Genomic DNA, 18,131 nt, shown 5'->3' on the forward strand with positions numbered 1-18,131 from the left:
GGGGGGGGGGCGCACGCTCAGTGCCTGCCTGTGGGGGGGGGGCGCACGCTCAGTGCCTGCCTGTGAGGGGGGGGCGCACGCTCAGTGCCTGTCTGTGGTGCATACTATACAGTGTTCTCAACAGAAAATGTTGCTAACAGAGTGGCATTATGAAGTAGCCGCAAGGGAGCAGTGTAATATTTTGTAATATTATATAATGTTATACTATCCAAAGCACAAATTAATTGCATAACATTTTAGCCGGGTGGTGCACCTGCTAAATAGGTCCTGGGGGAAAAACACTACTACTGTATGTGTCTGCTTTTATGCACAATGTGTCCCCTTGTTAATTACAGTTTTCTGTGTTTCCTGTAGGTTTCTGCACCTGGCTGTCATTCACTGTATGCCGCATATTGCACTTTATTTCACTTCTCTGCTTCCTAAAGAAATCCTGGATATTCAGAATGATCTATACCAGGTATTTGTGCATAACTTGCCTTATACATTAAATATCATCTGGGGGGGCAGGCTCTGTATTCCATAGCCCCTCCCTCTGTCACTTTGGGGGCGGGGTTAGTATGTATTCCATAGCCCCTCCCTCTCTGTCACCTTGGGGGTGGGGTTACCATCTGTATTCCATAGCCTCTCCCTCTGTCACCTGGGGGTGGGGTTAGGGTCTGTATCATAGCCCCCTCCTCTGTCACCTAGGGGTGGGGTTAGGGTCTGTATCCCATAGCCCCTCCTTCTGTCACCTAGGGGTGGGGTTAGGGTCTGTATCCCATAGCCCCTCCTCCTGTCACCTAGGGGTGGGGTTAGGGTCTGTATCAAAGCCCCTCCTTCTGCCCCCTAGGGGTGGGGCTAGGGTCTGTATCCCATAGCCCCTCCTTCTGTCACCTAGGGGTGGGGTTAGGGTCTGTATCCCATAGCCCCTCCTTCTGTCACCTAGGGGTGGGGTTAGGGTCTGTATCCCATAGCCCCTCCTCCTGTCACCTAGGGGTGGGGTTAGGGTCTGTATCAAAGCCCCTCCTTCTGCCCCCTAGGGGTGGGACTAGGTTCTGTATCCCATAGCCCCTCCTTCTGTCACCTGGTGGGTGGGGTGAGAGTCTGTATCCCATAGCCCCTTCCTGTTTGTCCCCGGCCAGCAGTGAGATGCAGAAGCACAGACTCTGACTTATAGCGGTCTCAAGTTACTTTTCATAAGGGGCAAGGTCATAGCCTTTCTCTGTGTTATTCTGACATCCCATGTGCCCCGGCAGACAGCCCTACATCTGGCAGTGTATCTGAACCAGGTGAAGGTGGTTCAGGCACTGGTTTGGAAAGGAGCCAACCTAGAGTTGCAGGACAGGAGGGGAGACACCGCTCTTCATGTGGCCTGCGAGAACCAATATTTAGACTGTGCCAGGAGCCTCCTGCAAGGGCCCAACGGTCCCCAGAACTTGCAGCTCCAGAACTGGAAAGGTGATGATGACCCGTTCACATTCTAAACCTATTCTACTCCAAATCAGACCTCCCTCTGCTGCTCTGTCTCTCCCTGTGTCTTTCTTATTGTTTTCTATTTCTCTTTTTGCCTTTGCTGATCTGTACAATTTATTCAGTTTTTCTATCTTTCTTTTAGTGTTTCCCTCTTCTTCTTTCTCTTGATCTCGTGGTGACTCTGTATAGCGCACATTCTCTCGTGGTGACTCTGTATAGCACACATTCTCTCGTGGTGACTCTGTATAGCGCACATTCTCTCGTGGTGACTCTGTATAGCGCACATTCTCTCGTGGTGACTCTGTATAGCGCACATCCTCTCGTGGTGACTCTGTATAGCGCACATCCTCTCGTGGTGACTCTGTATAGCGCACATCCTCTCGTGGTGACTCTGTATAGCGCACATTCTCTCGTGGTGACTCTGTATAGCGCACATTCTCTCGTGGTGACTCTGTATAGCGCACATTCTCTCGTGGTGACTCTGTATAGCGCACATTCTCTCGTGGTGACTCTGTATAGCGCACATTCTCTCGTGGTGACTCTGTATAGCGCACATTCTCTCGTGGTGACTCTGTATAGCGCACATTCTCTCGTGGTGACTCTGTATAGCGCACATGCTCTCGTGGTGACTCTGTATAGCTCTCGTGGTGACTCTGTATAGCTCTCGTGGTGACTCTGTATAGCTCTCGTGGTGACTGTATAGCTCTCGTGGTGACTCTGTATAGCTCTCGTGGTGACTCTGTATAGCTCTCGTGGTGACTCTGTATAGCTCTCGTGGTGACTCTGTATAGCTCTCGTGGTGACTCTGTATAGCTCTCGTGGTGACTCTGTATAGCTCTCGTGGTGACTCTGTATAGCTCTCGTGGTGACTCTGTATAGCTCTCGTGGTGACTCTGTATAGCTCTCGTGGTGACTCTGTATAGCTCTCGTGGTGACTCTGTATAGCTCGCTTTCTCTCGTGGTGACTCTGTATAGCTCTCGTGGTGACTCTGTATAGCGCACATGCTCTTGTGGTGACTCTGTATAGCGCACATGCTCTTGTGGTGACTCTGTATAGCGCACATGCTCTTGTGGTGACTCTGTATAGCGCACATGCTCTTGTGGTGACTCTGTATAGCGCACATGCTCTCGTGGTGACTCTGTATAGCTCTTGTGGTGACTCTGTATAGCTCTTGTGGTGACTCTGTATAGCACTCGTGGTGACTCTGTATAGCACTCGTGGTGACTCTGTATAGCTCTCGTGGTGACTCTGTATAGCTCTCGTGGTGACTCTGTATAGCTCTCGTGGTGACTCTGTATAGCTCTCGTGGTGACTCTGTATAGCTCTCGTGGTGACTCTGTATAGCTCTCGTGGTGACTCTGTATAGCTCTCGTGGTGACTCTGTATAGCTCTCGTGGTGACTCTGTATAGCTCTCGTGGTGACTCTGTATAGCTCTCGTGGTGACTCTGTATAGCTCTCGTGGTGACTCTGTATAGCTCTCGTGGTGACTCTGTATAGCTCTCGTGGTGACTCTGTATAGCTCTCGTGGTGACTCTGTATAGCTCTCGTGGTGACTCTGTATAGCTCTCGTGGTGACTCTGTATAGCTCTCGTGGTGACTCTGTATAGCACTCGTGGTGACTCTGTATAGCTCTCGTGGTGACTCTGTATAGCTCTCGTGGTGACTCTGTATAGCTCTCGTGGTGACTCTGTATAGCTCTCGTGGTGACTCTGTATAGCTCTCGTGGTGACTCTGTATAGCTCTTGTGGTGACTCTGTATAGCTCTTGTGGTGACTCTGTATAGCTCTTGTGGTGACTCTGTATAGCTCTTGTGGTGACTCTGTATAGCTCTTGTGGTGACTCTGTATAGCTCTCGTGGTGACTCTGTATAGCTCTCGTGGTGACTCTGTATAGCTCTCGTGGTGACTCTGTATAGCTTGCATGCTCTTGTGGTGACTCTGTATAGCTTGCATGCTCTCGTGGTGACTCTGTATAGCTCTTGTGGTGACTCTGTATAGCTCTTGTGGTGACTCTGTATAGCTCTTGTGGTGACTGTATAGCTCTTGTGGTGACTCTGTATAGCTCGCATGCTCTTGTGGTGACTCTGTATAGCGCGCATGCTCTTGTGGTGACTCTGTATAGCGCGCATGCTCTTGTGGTGACTCTGTATAGCGCGCATGCTCTTGTGGTGACTCTGTATAGCGCGCATGCTCTTGTGGTGACTCTGTATAGCGCGCATGCTCTTGTGGTGACTCTGTATAGCGCGCATGCTCTTGTGGTGACTCTGTATAGCGCGCATGCTCTTGTGGTGACTCTGTATAGCGCGCATGCTCTTGTGGTGACTCTGTATAGCTCTCATGGTGACTCTGTATAGCTCGCATGCTCTTGTGGTGACTCTGTATAGCTCGCATGCTCTTGTGGTGACTCTGTATAGCTCGCATGCTCTCGTGGTGTGACTATTTTACGTTCTGTCGTTCTTGTGGTGACTTTGTATATCTCACACTTATATATATATATTTTTTTTCTCGTCGTGACTGTATATCTCTCGCACTCTTTCTCTCGCTCTCGTGGTGACTTTGTATATATATCATGTTCTCTTTCCTTCACACTCGCTGTGACGTTAGGTCGGACCTGTCTGCACATTGCCACCCTGGCGAGAGACAAGTCTCTGATATCGCTGCTTCTGCAGAGTGGAGCAGAAATAAATGTCCAGGTATGAGGCTTAAATTCCCTGCTGCAGCTTTTTGTGCCACTCCTGTTCCTGCTCGCGACCCTTACCCTGTTTGCATCTGCTGGTTTCTGCCCCTCTCTGCCTTCTCTTATGTGTCTCTCCATTTCCATCCATACTATGCTCTGCCTGCCTTGTGGTAGCCCCCCCCCCTCCTAGTGCTGTCTGCCTTGTGGTAGCCCCCCCCTAGTGCTGTCTGCCTTGTGGTAGCCCCCCCCTAGTGCTGTCTACCTTGTGTCTCCCTGCCACCCCCCCTAGTGCTGTCTGCCTTGTGGTAGTCTTCGTTCCCCCCCCCCCCTAGTGCTGTCTGCCTTGTCTCCCTGCCCACCCTAGTGCTGTCTGCCTTGTGTCTCCCTGCCCCCCCCCTTCAGTGCTGTCTGCCTTGTGTCTCCCTGCCCCCCCCCCCCCTTCAGTGCTGTCTGCCTTGTGTCTCCCTGCCCCCCCCCTTCAGTGCTGTCTGCCTTGTGTCTCCCTGCCCCCCCCCCCTTCAGTGCTGTCTGCCTTGTGTCTCCCTGCCCCCCCCCCCTTCAGTGCTGTCTGCCTTGTGTCTCCCTGCCCCCCCCCTTCAGTGCTGTCTGCCTTGTGTCTCCCTGCCCCCCCCCTTCAGTGCTGTCTGCCTTGTGTCTCCCTGCCCCCCCCCCTTCAGTGCTGTCTGCCTTGTGTCTCCCTGCCCCCCCCCCTTCAGTGCTGTCTGCCTTGTGTCTCCCTGCCCCCCCCCCTTCAGTGCTGTCTGCGTTGTGTCTCCCTGCCCCCCCCCCTTCAGTGCTGTCTGCCTTGTGTGTGCCTGCCCCCCCCCCCCTTCAGTGCTGTCTGCCTTGTGTCTCCCTGCCCCCCCCCCTTCAGTGCTGTCTGCCTTGTGTCTCCCTGCCCCCCCCCCCCTTCCGTGCTGTCTGCCTTGTGTCTCCCTGCCCCCCCCCCCCTTCAGTGCTGTCTGCCTTGTGTCTCCCTGCCCCCCCCCCTTCAGTGCTGTCTGTCAGGTGTTTTGCTACTATATGCTTGTGTCCTTTTGCAATGCTTTTAGCTTTTATGTAGGATCTCTTCATTCTCACTTTTTTTAAAAAAAATTCTAGGAGGGCACCAGTGGCAAAACATCCCTGCACATGGCTGTAGAAATGCTGGACCCCAATGTGCTCGTACACCTGCTGCAGTATCGCCCTCAAGTGGATGCTGTCATGTTTAATGGTTGTACCCCACTCCACCTGGCTGTGGGCAGAAAAGATGCTGGTCTTGCTCGGATTCTGTGCCAGGCTGGGGCTGACACACTGCAGAGAAACAGAGAGGGGGACACCCCCCAGGATCTGGCTGAGGGGAATAACCAGGTGAGTGAGGTTCCCCATATTGACCCCTTATGAAAATGACGTATTCCTGTACAGAAGAGCAGTCTTATGTCAGTCTGAGCTTATTATTTCTTCTATAAGGTACGAAGAGTCCACGGATTCATCCTTGTGGGATATTATCCTCCTGCTAACAGGAAGTGGCAAAGAGAACCACAGCAGAGCTGTCTATATAGCTCCTCCCTTAGCTCCACCCACCAGTCATTCTCTTTGCCTACTCTAAGTACTAGGAAGGGTAAAGTGAAAGAGGTGATAAAATGTTAGTTTTTATTTTCTTCAAGCAAGAGTTTTTTATTTTTTTTATTTTAAATGGTACCGGTGTGTACTATTTACTCTCAGGCAGCAGATGGATGAAGACTTCTGCCTGGAGGCTGATGATCTTAGCATTTGTCACTAAGATCCAGAGCACTTCCCACAGAGGCTGAGGGGTACAAGAAACTTCAGTGTGAGGAACGTTTTCATGCTATATAGCAGTGAGGCATGTTCAGACATTTTTTCTGGAGAGACTGGTATTTCAGAAAGGCTGACAGTATCCCCATGAGGGTAAGGGTAAGCAGTAATCCTAAGAGTTATAGAAGGGTATTACTAAGCTTGCATAAGGGGCTAATTAAAAAATGGTTGACACTGAGTTTTGAATGTTTGTGGGCAAACATTTTGTCAACTGGCAGTGCTGTTAACGTTTCTCCAACATTGGTGTGTCCGGTCCACGGCGTCATCCTTACTTGTGGGAATATCTCTTCCCCAACAGGAAATGGCAAAGAGTCCCAGCAAAGCTGGCCATATAGTCCCTCCTAGGCTCCGCCCCCCCAGTCATTCTCTTTGCCGCTCTGAACAAGTAGCATCCCCACGGAGATGGTGAAGAGTATGTGGTGTTTAGTTGTAGTTTTTTATTCTACTATCAAGAGTTTGTTATTTTAAAATAGTGCTGGTATGTACTATTTACTCTGAAACAGAAAAAGATGAAGAATTCTGTTTGTGAGAGGAAGATGATTTTAGCAGCAGTAACTCGGTTGCTGTTTCCACATAGGACTGTTGAGATGAAGTAACTTCAGTTGGGGGAAACAGCAGACTTTTCTGCTTAAGGTATGACTAGCCATATTTCTAACAAGACTGTGTAATGCTGGAAGGCTGTCATTTCCCCTCATGGGGACCGGTAAGCCTTTTTCTTAGTCTCAAACAGAATAAAGGGCTTAATATGGGCTATAAAACTGGTAGACACTTTTATGGGCAAAATCGATTGCTTTATTTGGGCATTTTATGCATCTTTATGTTTGAAATTCACACTTACAAACTTGGGGAACGTTTTTTAACGTCAGGCACTGAGTTAGACACCTTTCCAGTCAGGAAGGGCCTTCCCAGTTGTAGGCTGAGCCTCATTTTCGCGCCATTACTGCGCAGTTACTTTTGAGAGCAAGACATGCAGATACATGTGTGTGGATCTGAAAGTGGTTGGAAAAGCTCCTAGAAGGCTTCATTTGGTATCGTATTCCCCCCTGGGTTTGGTAAAGTCGCAGCAAAGGCTGTAGCTGGGACTGTAGAGGGGTTAAAACTGTAACTGGCTCCGGTTTCTTTATTTTAAGGGTTAATGCTCTGAAATTTGGTGTGCAATACTTTTAATGCTTTAAGACACTGTGGTGAAAATTTGGTAAATTTTGAACAATTCCTTCATACTTTTTCACATATTCAGTAATAAAGTGTGCCCTGTTTAAAATTTAAAGAGACAGTAACGGTTTTGTTTAAAAACGGTTTTTGTACTTTATTGACAAGTTTAAGCCTGTTTAACATGTCTGCACCTTCAGATAAGCTATGTTCTATATGTATGAAGATAAATGTGTCTCCCCCTTCAAAATTGTGTGATAATTGTGCCATAGCGTCCAAACAAAGTAAGGACAGTACTGCCACAGATAGTAAAGTTGCCCAAGATGATTCATCAGATGAAGGGAGTAGACATAGTTCTACATCATCTCCTTCTGTGTCTACACCAATTTTGCCCACGCAGGAGGCCCCAGTACTTCTAGCGCGCCAATGCTTATTACTATGCAACAATTAACGACAGTAATGGATAACTCCATAGCAAATATTTTATCCAAAATGCCTGCATATCAGAGAAAGCGTGATTGCTCTGTTTTAAACACTGTAGAGCAGGAGGGCGCTGATGATAATTGCTCTGTCATACCCTCACACCAATCTGAAGGGGTCATGAGGGAGGTTTTGTCGGATGGGGAAATTTCAGATTCAGGTAAAATTTCTCAACAGGCAGAACCTGATGTTGTGACATTTAAATTAGAGCATCTCCGTGCACTGCTTAAGGAGGTGTTATCTACTCTGGATGATTGTGACAACTTGGTCATACCAGAAAAATTATGCAAGATGGACAAGTTCCTAGAGGTTCCGGTGCACCCTGACGCTTTTCCTATACCCAAGCGGGTGGCGGATATAGTGAATAAGGAGTGGGAGAAACCTGACATACCTTTTGTCCCCCCTCCTATATTTAAAAAATTATTTCCTATGGTCGACCCCAGAAAGGACTTATGGCAGACAGTCCCTAAGGTCGAGGGGGCAGTTTCTACTCTAAACAAGCGCACTACTATTCCTATTGAGGATAATTGTGCTTTCAAAGATCCTGTGGATAAAAAATTGGAGGGTTTGCTTAAAAAGATTTTTGTAAGCTTTGCTGAAATGGTCACACTATATCTCTTTCCACATACATGGATATCCAATAGTTCAGAAATTTAATATCAATTTTGGTCAAGATATAGGGGGCGGAGTGAGAGGATTCCCTTTTCCATTCCCTTTTTTTTCTAAATTTTTTTTTTTTTTTTTTTTTTTTTTTCTTCTCTCGTCTTTTGTTCTTGTTTTGAGTTTTTGTTTTTGTTGTTTCTTGTTTTTTGATGTAATGAAAACAGAAAAAACCCAGCTCAGTGTACAAATATTGCCCTCATTGAGATGATTAATCAATTGTGAGAAAGTGTATATGTCTTGTATTCTGTTATGTTTTTGCTTTATAATATGCTTTACCTTGCCCTGTGAGGCATAAAAGGTTTGATTTATTTGTTTGTACACTGTACTAGATTCAAAATAAATATATAAAAAAAAAAAAAAAAAAAAAGATTTTTGTACATCAAGGTTACCTCCTGCAACCCATTTCGTGCATTGTTCCTGTCACTACAGCAGCGTGGTTCTGGTTCGACGAACTAGAAAAGTCGCTCGGTAGACTCCGTATGAGGTGGTTATGGACAGAGTTCACGCACTCAAGTTGGCTAATTCTTTTATTTTAGATGCCGCTTTGCAAATAGCTAGATTAGCGGCGAAAAATTCAGGGTTTGCAATTGTGGCGCGCAGAGCGCTTTGGCTAAAGTCTTGGTCAGCGGATGTATCTTCCAAGACAAAATTGCTCAATATCCCCTTCAAGGGTAAAACTCTCTTTGGGCCAGAATTGAAAGAGATTATCTCAGACATCACTGGGGGAAAGGGTCACGCCCTTCCACAAGATAGGCCTTTCAAAGCCAAGAATAAGTCTAATTTCCGTTCCTTTCGCAATTTCAGGAACGGACTGGCTTCCAACTCCGCATCCTCTAAACAAGAGGGTAATGCTTCACAAACCAAACCAGCCTGGAAACCGATGCAAGGCTGGAACAAGGGTAAGCAGGCCAAGAAGCCTGCTGCTAACAAGACAGCATGAAGGAGTAGCCCCCGATCCGGGACCGTATCTAGTAGGGGGCAGACTCTCTCTCTTTGCTCAGGCTTGGGCAAGAGATGTTCAGGACCCCTGGGCACTAGAAATAGTTTCTCAGGGTTATCTTCTGGAATTCAAGGAACTAACCCCAAGGGGAAGGTTCCACATGTCTCACTTATCCTCAAACCAAATAAAGAGACAGGCATTCTTACATTGTGTAGAAGACCTGTTAAAGATGGGAGTGATACACCCAGTTCCAACGGCGGAACAAGGAATGGGATTTTACTCAAATCTGTTTGTAGTTCCCAAAAAAGAGGGAACTTTCAGACCAATTCTGGATTTAAAGATCCTAAACAAATTTCTCAGAGTACCATCGTTCAAAATGGAAACCATTCGAACGATTCTACCTACAATCCAGGAGGGTCAATTTATGACTACCGTGGATCTAAAGGATGCGTATCTACATATTCCTATCCACAAAGATCATCATCAGTTCCTAAGGTTCGCCTTTCTGGACAAACATTACCAGTTTGTGGCCCTCCCATTCGGGTTAGCCACTGCTCCAAGGATTTTCACAAAAGTACTCGGGTCCCTTCTAGCGGTTCTAAGACCAAGGGGCATTGCAGTAGTACCTTACTTGGACGACATTCTGATACAAGCGTCGTCCCTTTCAAAGGCAAAGACTCACACAGACATTGTCCTGGCCTTTCTCAGATCTCACGGTTGGAAGGTGAACATAGAAAAAAGTTCCCTGTCTCAGTCGACAAGAGTTCCTTTCTTGGGAACAATAATAGATTCTTTAGAAATGAGGATTTTCCTGACAGACGTCAGAAAGTCAAAACTTCTAAACACTTGTCAAGTTCTTCATTCTATTCCACGTCCTTCCGTAGCTCAGTGCATGGAAGTGGTAGGATTGATGGTTGCAGCAATGGACATAGTTCCTTTTGCACGAATTCATCTAAGACCATTACAACTGTGCATGCTCAAACAGTGGAATGGGGACTATACAGACTTGTCTCCAGTGATTCAAGTAGATCAGAAGACCAGAGACTCACTCCGTTGGTGGCTAACCCAGGATCACCTGTCCCAGGGAATGAGCTTCCACAGACCAGAGTGGGTCATTGTCACGACCGACGCCAGTCTAGTGGGCTGGGGCGCGGTCTGGGACTCCCTGAAGGCTCAGGGGCTATGGTCTCGGGAAGAGTCTCTTCTCCCGATAAACATTCTGGAACTGAGAGCGATATTCAATACTCTTAGGGCTTGGCCTCAACTAGCAAAGGCCAGATTCATAAGATTCCAATCAGACAACATGACGACTGTTGCTTACATCAACCATCAGGGGGGAACAAGGAGTTCCCTGGCGATGAGAGAAGTGACCAAAATCATAAAATGGGCGGAGGATCACTCCTGCCACCTATCTGCGATCCACATCCCAGGAGTGGAAAACTGGGAGGCGGATTATCTGAGTCGTCAGATATTCCATCCGGGGGAGTGGGAACTCCACCCGGAGATATTTGCCCAGTTGACTCAATTATGGGGCATTCCAGACATGGATCTGATGGCGTCTCGTCAGAACTTCAAGGTTCCTTGCTACGGGTCCAGATCCAGGGATCCCAAGGCGACTCTAGTGGATGCATTAGTAGCGCCTTGGACCTTCAACCTAGCTTATGTGTTTCCACCGTTTCCTCTCATTCCCAGGCTGGTAGCCAGGATCAAGCAGGAGAGGGCCTCGGTGATCTTGATAGCTCCTGCGTGGCCACGCAGGACTTGGTATGCAGACCTGGTGAATATGTCATCGGCTCCACCATGGAAGCTACCTTTGAGACAGGATCTTCTAGTACAAGGTCCATTCGAACATCCAAATCTAGTCTCCCTCCAGCTGACGGCTTGGAAATTGAACGCTTGATTCTATCTAAGCGTGGGTTTTCGGATTCTGTAATAGATACTCTGGTACAAGCCAGAAAACCTGTAACTAGAAAAATTTACCATAAGATATGGAAAAGATATATCTGTTGGTGTGAATCCAAGGGATTCTCATGGAGTAAGATCAAAATTCCTAGGATCCTTTCTTTTCTCCAAGAAGGTTTGGATAAAGGATTATCAGCGAGTTCTCTAAAGGGACAGATTTCTGCTTTATCTGTCTTGTTACACAAACGACTGCCAGCTGTGCCAGATGTTCAAGCATTTGTTCAGGCTCTGGTTAGGATCAAGCCTGTTTACAGACCTTTGACTCCTCCCTGGAGTCTAAATCTAGTTCTTTCAGTTCTCCAAGGGGTTCCGTTTGAACCTTTACATTCCATAGATATTAAGTTGTTATCTTGGAAAGTTTTGTTTTTGGTTGCTATTTCTTCTGCTAGAAGAGTTTCTGAGTTATCTGCTCTGCAGTGTACTCCGCCCTATCTGGTGTTCCATTCAGATAAGGTTGTTTTGCGTACTAAGCCTGGTTTTCTTCCAAAGGTTGTTTCCAACAAAAATATTAACCAGGAGATAGTTGTACCTTCTTTGTGTCCGAATCCAGTTTCAAAGAAGGAACGTTTGTTACACAATTTAGATGTAGTCCGTGCTCTAAAATTCTATTTAGAAGCTACAAAAGAGTTCAGACAAACATCTTCTCTGTTTGTTGTCTATTCTGGTAAAAGGAGAGGTCAAAAAAGCGACTTCTACCTCTTTCCTTTTGGCTTAAAAGCATCATCCGATCGGCTTACGAGACTGCCGGACGGCAGCCTCCTGAGAGAACAGCTCACTCTACTAGAGCTGTGGCTTCCACATGGGCCTTCAAGAATGAGGCTTCTGTTGATCAGATATGTAAGGCAGCGACTTGGTCTTCCCTGCACACTTTTGCCAAATTTTACAAATTTGATACTTTTGCTTCTTCTGAGGCTATTTTTGTGAGAGAGGTTTTGCAAGCCGTGGTGCCTTCTGTTTAGGTAACCTGATTTGCTCCCTTCATCCGTGTCCTAAAGCTTTGGTATTGGTTCCCACAAGTAAGGATGACACCGTGGACCGGACACACCAATGTTGGAGAAAACAGAATTTATGCTTACCTGATAAATTACTTTCTCCAACGGTGTGTCCGGTCCACGGCCCGCCCTGGTTTTTTTTAATCAGGTTTGATGAATTATTTTCTCTAACTACAGTCACCACGGCACCCTATAGTTTCTCCTGTTTTTTTCCTCCTGTCCGTCGGTCGAATTACTGGGGTGGGCGGAGCCTAAGAGGGACTATATGGACAGCTTTTGCTGGGCTCTTTGCCATTTCCTGTTGGGGAAGAGATATTCCCACAAGTAAGGATGACGCCGTGGACCGGACACACCGTTGGAGAAAGTAATTTATCAGGTAAGCATAAATTCAGTTTTTTTGGCAACTTTATTGAGGGTACACTTGGCTTATTTTTTGGGTCTCAGAACCCACATGGCTAGTTTGGAACCGCTCTGGTGCGGTTTATTTAGGCTGACAAAACTTTGAGTGAGATGGGCGGGGCCTATATTCGCGCCTCAGATGCGCAGTTGTATTTACTCAGCAAGCTTCAACTCCGGAGGGCCCTTGTGGAAGTATTGGGCCAAATCGAAGCTTTAACCCCATTTTTCAAGGGCTGTGGCGAGGTGCTGGGGGTGTGTGTTCCGGATTTAGGCCTTATCGATCCGGTTTTCACAATAAAGGGTTAAACGTTTGTTTTTCTTTTTGGGCAAACTTAACTACACAAATTGAGTCTTATATCAAAAATTTGAAAAGATTGGTGTATTTTAAAGCAGTTTTGCTTTTTTTTCTCTTAAAGGCTCAGTACCGTTTTTTAAGAGAGTTATTTTTTTTTCACGAAATAAAGTGTTTTCAAGCTTGTTTGTGGTCATTACTAGCCTGTTCAACATGTCTGACATTGAGGAAAGTCAATGTTCAATGTGTTTAGAAGCCATTGTGGAACCCCCACTTAGAATGTGTCGCTCATGCACTGAAAGGTCAATAAATTGCAAAGAACATATTTTAGCTACTAAAAGTATGTCGCAGGATGATTCTCAGTCAGAAGGGAATCAGGTTATGCCATCTAATTCTCCCCAAGTGTCACAACCACTAACGCCCGCACAAGCGACGCCAAGTACTTCTAGTGCGTCTAATTCTTTCACCCTGCAAGATATGGCCGCAGTTATGAATACTACCCTCACAGAGGTTTTATCTAAGCTGCCTGGGTTGCAGGGGAAGCACAGTAGGTCTGGTGTGAGAACAAATGCTGAGCCCTCTGACGCTTTATTAGCCATATCCGATGTACCCTCACAATGTTCTGAGTTGGGGGTGAAGGATTTGCTGTCTGAGGGAGAGATTTCTGATTCAGGAAAGATGTTCCCTCAGACAGACTCAGATATGACGGCTTTTAAATTTAAACTAGAACACCTCCGCTTGTTGCTCAGGGAGGTTTTAGCGACTCTGGATGATTGTGACCCTATTGTAGTTCCAGAGAAATTGTGTAAAAGGGACAGATATCTAGAGGTTCCTGCCTACACTGATGTTGTTCCGGTCCCTAAGAGGATTTCGGACATTGTTACTAAGGAGTGGGATAGACCAGGTATTCCGTTCGCTCCCCCTCCTACTTTTAAGAAAATGTTTCCCATATCAGACACCATGCGGGATTCATGGCAGACGGTCCCTAAAGTGGAGGGAGCTATTTCTACCCTGGCTAAGCGTACAACTATACCTATTGAGGACAGTTGTGCTTTCAAAGATCCTATGGATAAAAAATTAGAGGGTCTCCTAAAGAAAATATTCGTTCATCAGGGTTTTCTTCTCCAACCTATAGCGTGCATTTTTCCTGTAACTACTGCAGCTGCTTTTTGGTTTAAGGCTCTTCAGGTTGAGACCCCATTAGATGATATTCTGGATAGAATTAGGGCTCTCAAGCTGGCTAATTCTTTCATTACTGATGCCGCTTTTCAACTGGCTAAATTAGCGGCAAAGAATTCAGGTTTTGCCATTTTAGCACGTAGAGCCGTTATGGCTTAAGTCCTGGTCTGCTTATGTGTCATCAAAATCTAAGCTTTTAGCCATCCCTTTCAAAGGTAAGACCCTATTCGGGCCTGAACTGAAAGAGATCATTTCAGACATCACTGGAGGAAAAGGCCATGCCCTTCCTCAGGATAAGACAAATAAGATGAGAACCAAACAAAATAATTTTGCTCAATCCAAGTCAGTCTGGAGACCTAACCAGACTTGGAACAAAGGTAAACAGGCCAAGAAGCCTGCTGCTGCCACCAAGACAGCATGAAGGGGTAGCCCCTGATCCGGGACCGGATCTAGTAGGGGGCAGACTTTCTCTTTTTGCTCAGGCTTGGGCAAGAGATGTTCAGGACTCCTGGGCTTTAGAAATCGTAACCCAGGGGTATCTTCTAGATTTCAAAGATTCTCCTCCAAGGGGGAGATTCCATCTTTCTCAATTGTCTGTAAACCAGACAAAAAGAGAGGCGTTCTTACGCTGTGTAGAAGTCCTATATACCATGGGAGCGATCCGCCCAGTTCCGAAAACAGAACAGGGGCAGGGGTTTTACTCCAATCTGTTTGTGGTTCCCAAAAAGGAGGGAACCTTCAGACCAATTTTAGATCTCAAGATCCTAAACAAATTCCTCAGAGTCCCATCCTTCAAGATGGAGACCATTCGGACTATTTTACCTATGATCCAGGAGGGTCAATATATGACCACCGTGGATTTGAAGGATGCATATCTACACATCCCTATCCACAAAGATCATCACCAGTTCCTCAGGTTCGCCTTTCTGGACAAGCATTACCAGTTTGTGGCTCTTCCCTTCGGTTGGCCACAGCTCCCCGAATTTTCACAAAAGGTGCTAGGGTCCCTTCTGGCGGTTCTAAGGCCGCGGGGCATAGCAGTGGCGCCTTATCTGGACAATATCTTAATTCAGGCGTCAACTTTCCAACTAGCCAAGTCTCACACGGACATCGTGTTGGCTTTTCTAAGATCTCACGGGTGGAAGGTGAACGTAAAAAAGAGTTCACTTATCCCTCTCACAAGAGTTCCATTCCTGGGAACTCTGATAGATTCGGTGGACATCAAAATTTTTCTGACGGAGGTCAGGAAATCAAAGATTTTAACCACCTGCCAAGCTCTTCATTCCATTCCTCTGCCATCACTGGATCAGTGTATGGAGGTAATCGGACTAATGGTAGCGGCAATGGACATAGTTCCGTTTGCTCACCTACACCTCAGACCACTGCAACTATGCATGCTCAAACAGTGGAATGGAGATTATGCAGATTTATCTCCTCAACTGCATCTAGACCAGGAGACCAGAGACTCACTTCTCTGTTGGTTTTCTCAGGACCACCTGTCTCAGGGAATGTGTTTCCGCAGGCCAGAGTGGCTCATTGTAACGACAGATGCCAGTCTGCTAGGCTGGGGTGCTGTCTGGAACTCCCTGAAAGCACAGGGCTTATGGTCTCGGGAAGAAACTCTCCTCCCGATAAACATACTAGAACTGAGAGCGATATTCAATGTGCTTCAGGCGTGGCCTCAGCTAGCTGCGGCCAAATTCATCAGATTTCAGTCGGACAACATCACGACTGTAGCTTATATCAATCATCAAGGAGGAACACGGAGTTCTCTAGCGATGATGGAGGTAACCAAAATAATCCGATGGGCGGAAGATCACTCTTGCCATCTCTCAGCAATCCATATCCCAGGGGTAGAGAACTGGGAGGCGGATTTCCTAAGTCGCCAGACTTTTCATCCGGGGGAGTGGGAAACTCCATCCGGAAGAATTTGCCCAGCTATGGGGCACACCAGAATTGGATCTGATGGCGTCCCTTCAGAATGCCAAACTTCCTCGTTACGGGTCCAAGTCCCGGGATCCCCAGGCGGTACCGATAGATGCTCTAGCAGTACCCTGGTCCTTCAATCTGGCTTATGTATTTCCACTGTTTCCTCTCCTCCCTCGTCTGGTTGCCAGAATCAAACAGGAGAGAGCTTCGGTACTTCTGATAGCACCTGCGTGGCCACGCAGGACTTGGTATGCAGACCTAGTGGACATATCATCTGTTCCACCGTGGACTCTGCCAATGAGGCAGGACCTTCTAATCCAAGGTCCATTCACGCATCCGAATCTTAATTTCTCTGCGTCTGACTGCTTGGAGATTGAACGCTTGATTCTATCAAAGCGTGGTTTCTCTGAGTCGGTCATTGATACCCTGATTCAAGCTAGAAAGCTTGTCACCAAGAAGATCTATCATAAGATTTGGCGCAAATATTTTTATTGGTGTGAATCCAAGGGTTACTCATGGAGTAAGATTAGGATTCCTAGAATATTGTCCTTTCTCCAAGAAGGTTTGGAGAAGGGATTATCAGATAGTTCCTTAAAAGGACAGATTTCTGCGTTGTCCTTTTACACAAGCGTCTGGCAGCTGTTCCAGACGTTCAAGCGTTTAGTCAGGCTTTAGTCAGAATCAAGCCTGTATTCAAACCTGTTGCTCCACCATGGAGCTTAAACTTAGTTCTTAAAGTTCTTCAAGGGAATCCGTTTGAGGTACTCAGGGAGAAGGCTGAGGTACTAAACCAGTTTTTTTCTTCAGTATACACAAGAGAGGAACCATTGAATGATACTTTGGAACAGAATAGAACATGCCAGTCCATACCACTAACTGGGTTTTGTTTAGAGGATATCAGGAAAAAACTAAAAAATATTAAGGTAAATAAAACTCCAGGCCCAGATGGAATACACCCAAGGGTGTTAAGGGAACTTAGCACTGTTATAGACAAACCTTTACTCTTAATTTTTCAAGACTCATTATCCTCGGGCATGGTACCCCAGGATTGGCGTAAAGCTGATGTGGTGCCACTCTTCAAAAAGGGAAGCAGGGATGATCCAGGAAGCTATAGACCAGTTAGTCTGACATCAATAGTGGGGAAGATATTTGAAGGGATTATAAGGGATTATATTGATGAGCATATTCGTGTAAACAAGATTATGAGTTCTAATCAGCATGGCTTTAGGAGAAATAGATCATGTCAAACTAATCTAATTAGATTCTACGAGGAAGTAAGTAAAAATATAGATAAAGGGGAATCAGTTGATGTGATATACTTAGATTTTGCAAAGGCATTTGATACAGTGCCACATGAGAGATTAATGCACAAAATTAAGGGACTGGGAATAGCTGAAAATGTTAGCTCATGGATAAATAACTGGATAAAAGATAGGGAGCAACGAGTAGCAGTAAATGGATCATGCTCAGATTGGACAAAGGTAATCAGTGGCGTCCCCCAGGGATCAGTACTGGGCCCTGTTCTTTTTAATATTTTTATAAATGACTTGGAGCAAGGATTAAATAGCGACATCTCTATTTTTGCAGATGATACTAAGTAAGGTCATTAGGTCAGAGCAGGATGAACTCTCTTTGCAAAGGGATTTGCTAAAATTAGAACTATGGGCAAGTGAATGGAAAATGAGATTTAATACGGAAAAATGTAAGGTTCTACATTTTGGAAGTAAAAATAAGCAGGCTATGTATTTTTTAAATGGGACAAGACTTAGCCAAACACAGGAGGAAAGGGATTTGGGAGTAGTAATAGATAACAAGCTAAAGATGAGTGCACAATGCAGGGCAGCGGCTTCAAAGGCTAATAAGATACTAGCATGTATTAAAAGAGGCATTGATTCAAGGGAGGAAAGCATAATTCTGTCATTATATAAAGCCCTGGTAAGACCTCACCTTGAGTTTGGAGTGCAGTTCTGGGGACCGATTGCTAAAAAAGATATTGCAGAACTAGAAAAAGTTCAGAGAAGGGCCACAAAGCTAATAAGGGGATTGGAGAAATTAACCTATGAGGAGAGGCTAGCCAAACTGGGTCTGTTCTCTTTAGAAAAAAGGCGCTTGAGAGGTGACATGATTACTTTATATAAATATATTCAAGGCCCATATACAGAGATGGCAGAAGCTCTTTTTATTCCAAGAAAATTGGTTCT

At 46.1% G+C, this 18,131-nt stretch overlaps 1 protein-coding gene across 1 annotated transcript in view; it reads left to right on the plus strand.

Annotated features, from left to right (window-relative positions):
- Window positions 1-235: 235 nt before the first annotated feature.
- Window positions 236-18,131, plus strand: part of NFKBIE (NFKB inhibitor epsilon) — a gene marked incomplete at its 5' end in the record, with an annotated part of 48,447 nt that continues 30,551 nt past the window's right edge. The window contains 4 exons of the mRNA XM_053712746.1: window positions 236-457; window positions 1,236-1,437; window positions 4,058-4,146; window positions 5,232-5,480. Coding sequence (XP_053568721.1) covers window positions 236-457; window positions 1,236-1,437; window positions 4,058-4,146; window positions 5,232-5,480 — 762 coding nt within the window. The remainder of the gene's footprint in view (window positions 458-1,235; window positions 1,438-4,057; window positions 4,147-5,231; window positions 5,481-18,131) is intronic.

Source organism: Bombina bombina, chromosome 4 (assembly GCF_027579735.1).
Source record: "Bombina bombina isolate aBomBom1 chromosome 4, aBomBom1.pri, whole genome shotgun sequence".
NCBI classification, from domain to species: domain Eukaryota; kingdom Metazoa; phylum Chordata; class Amphibia; order Anura; family Bombinatoridae; genus Bombina; species Bombina bombina.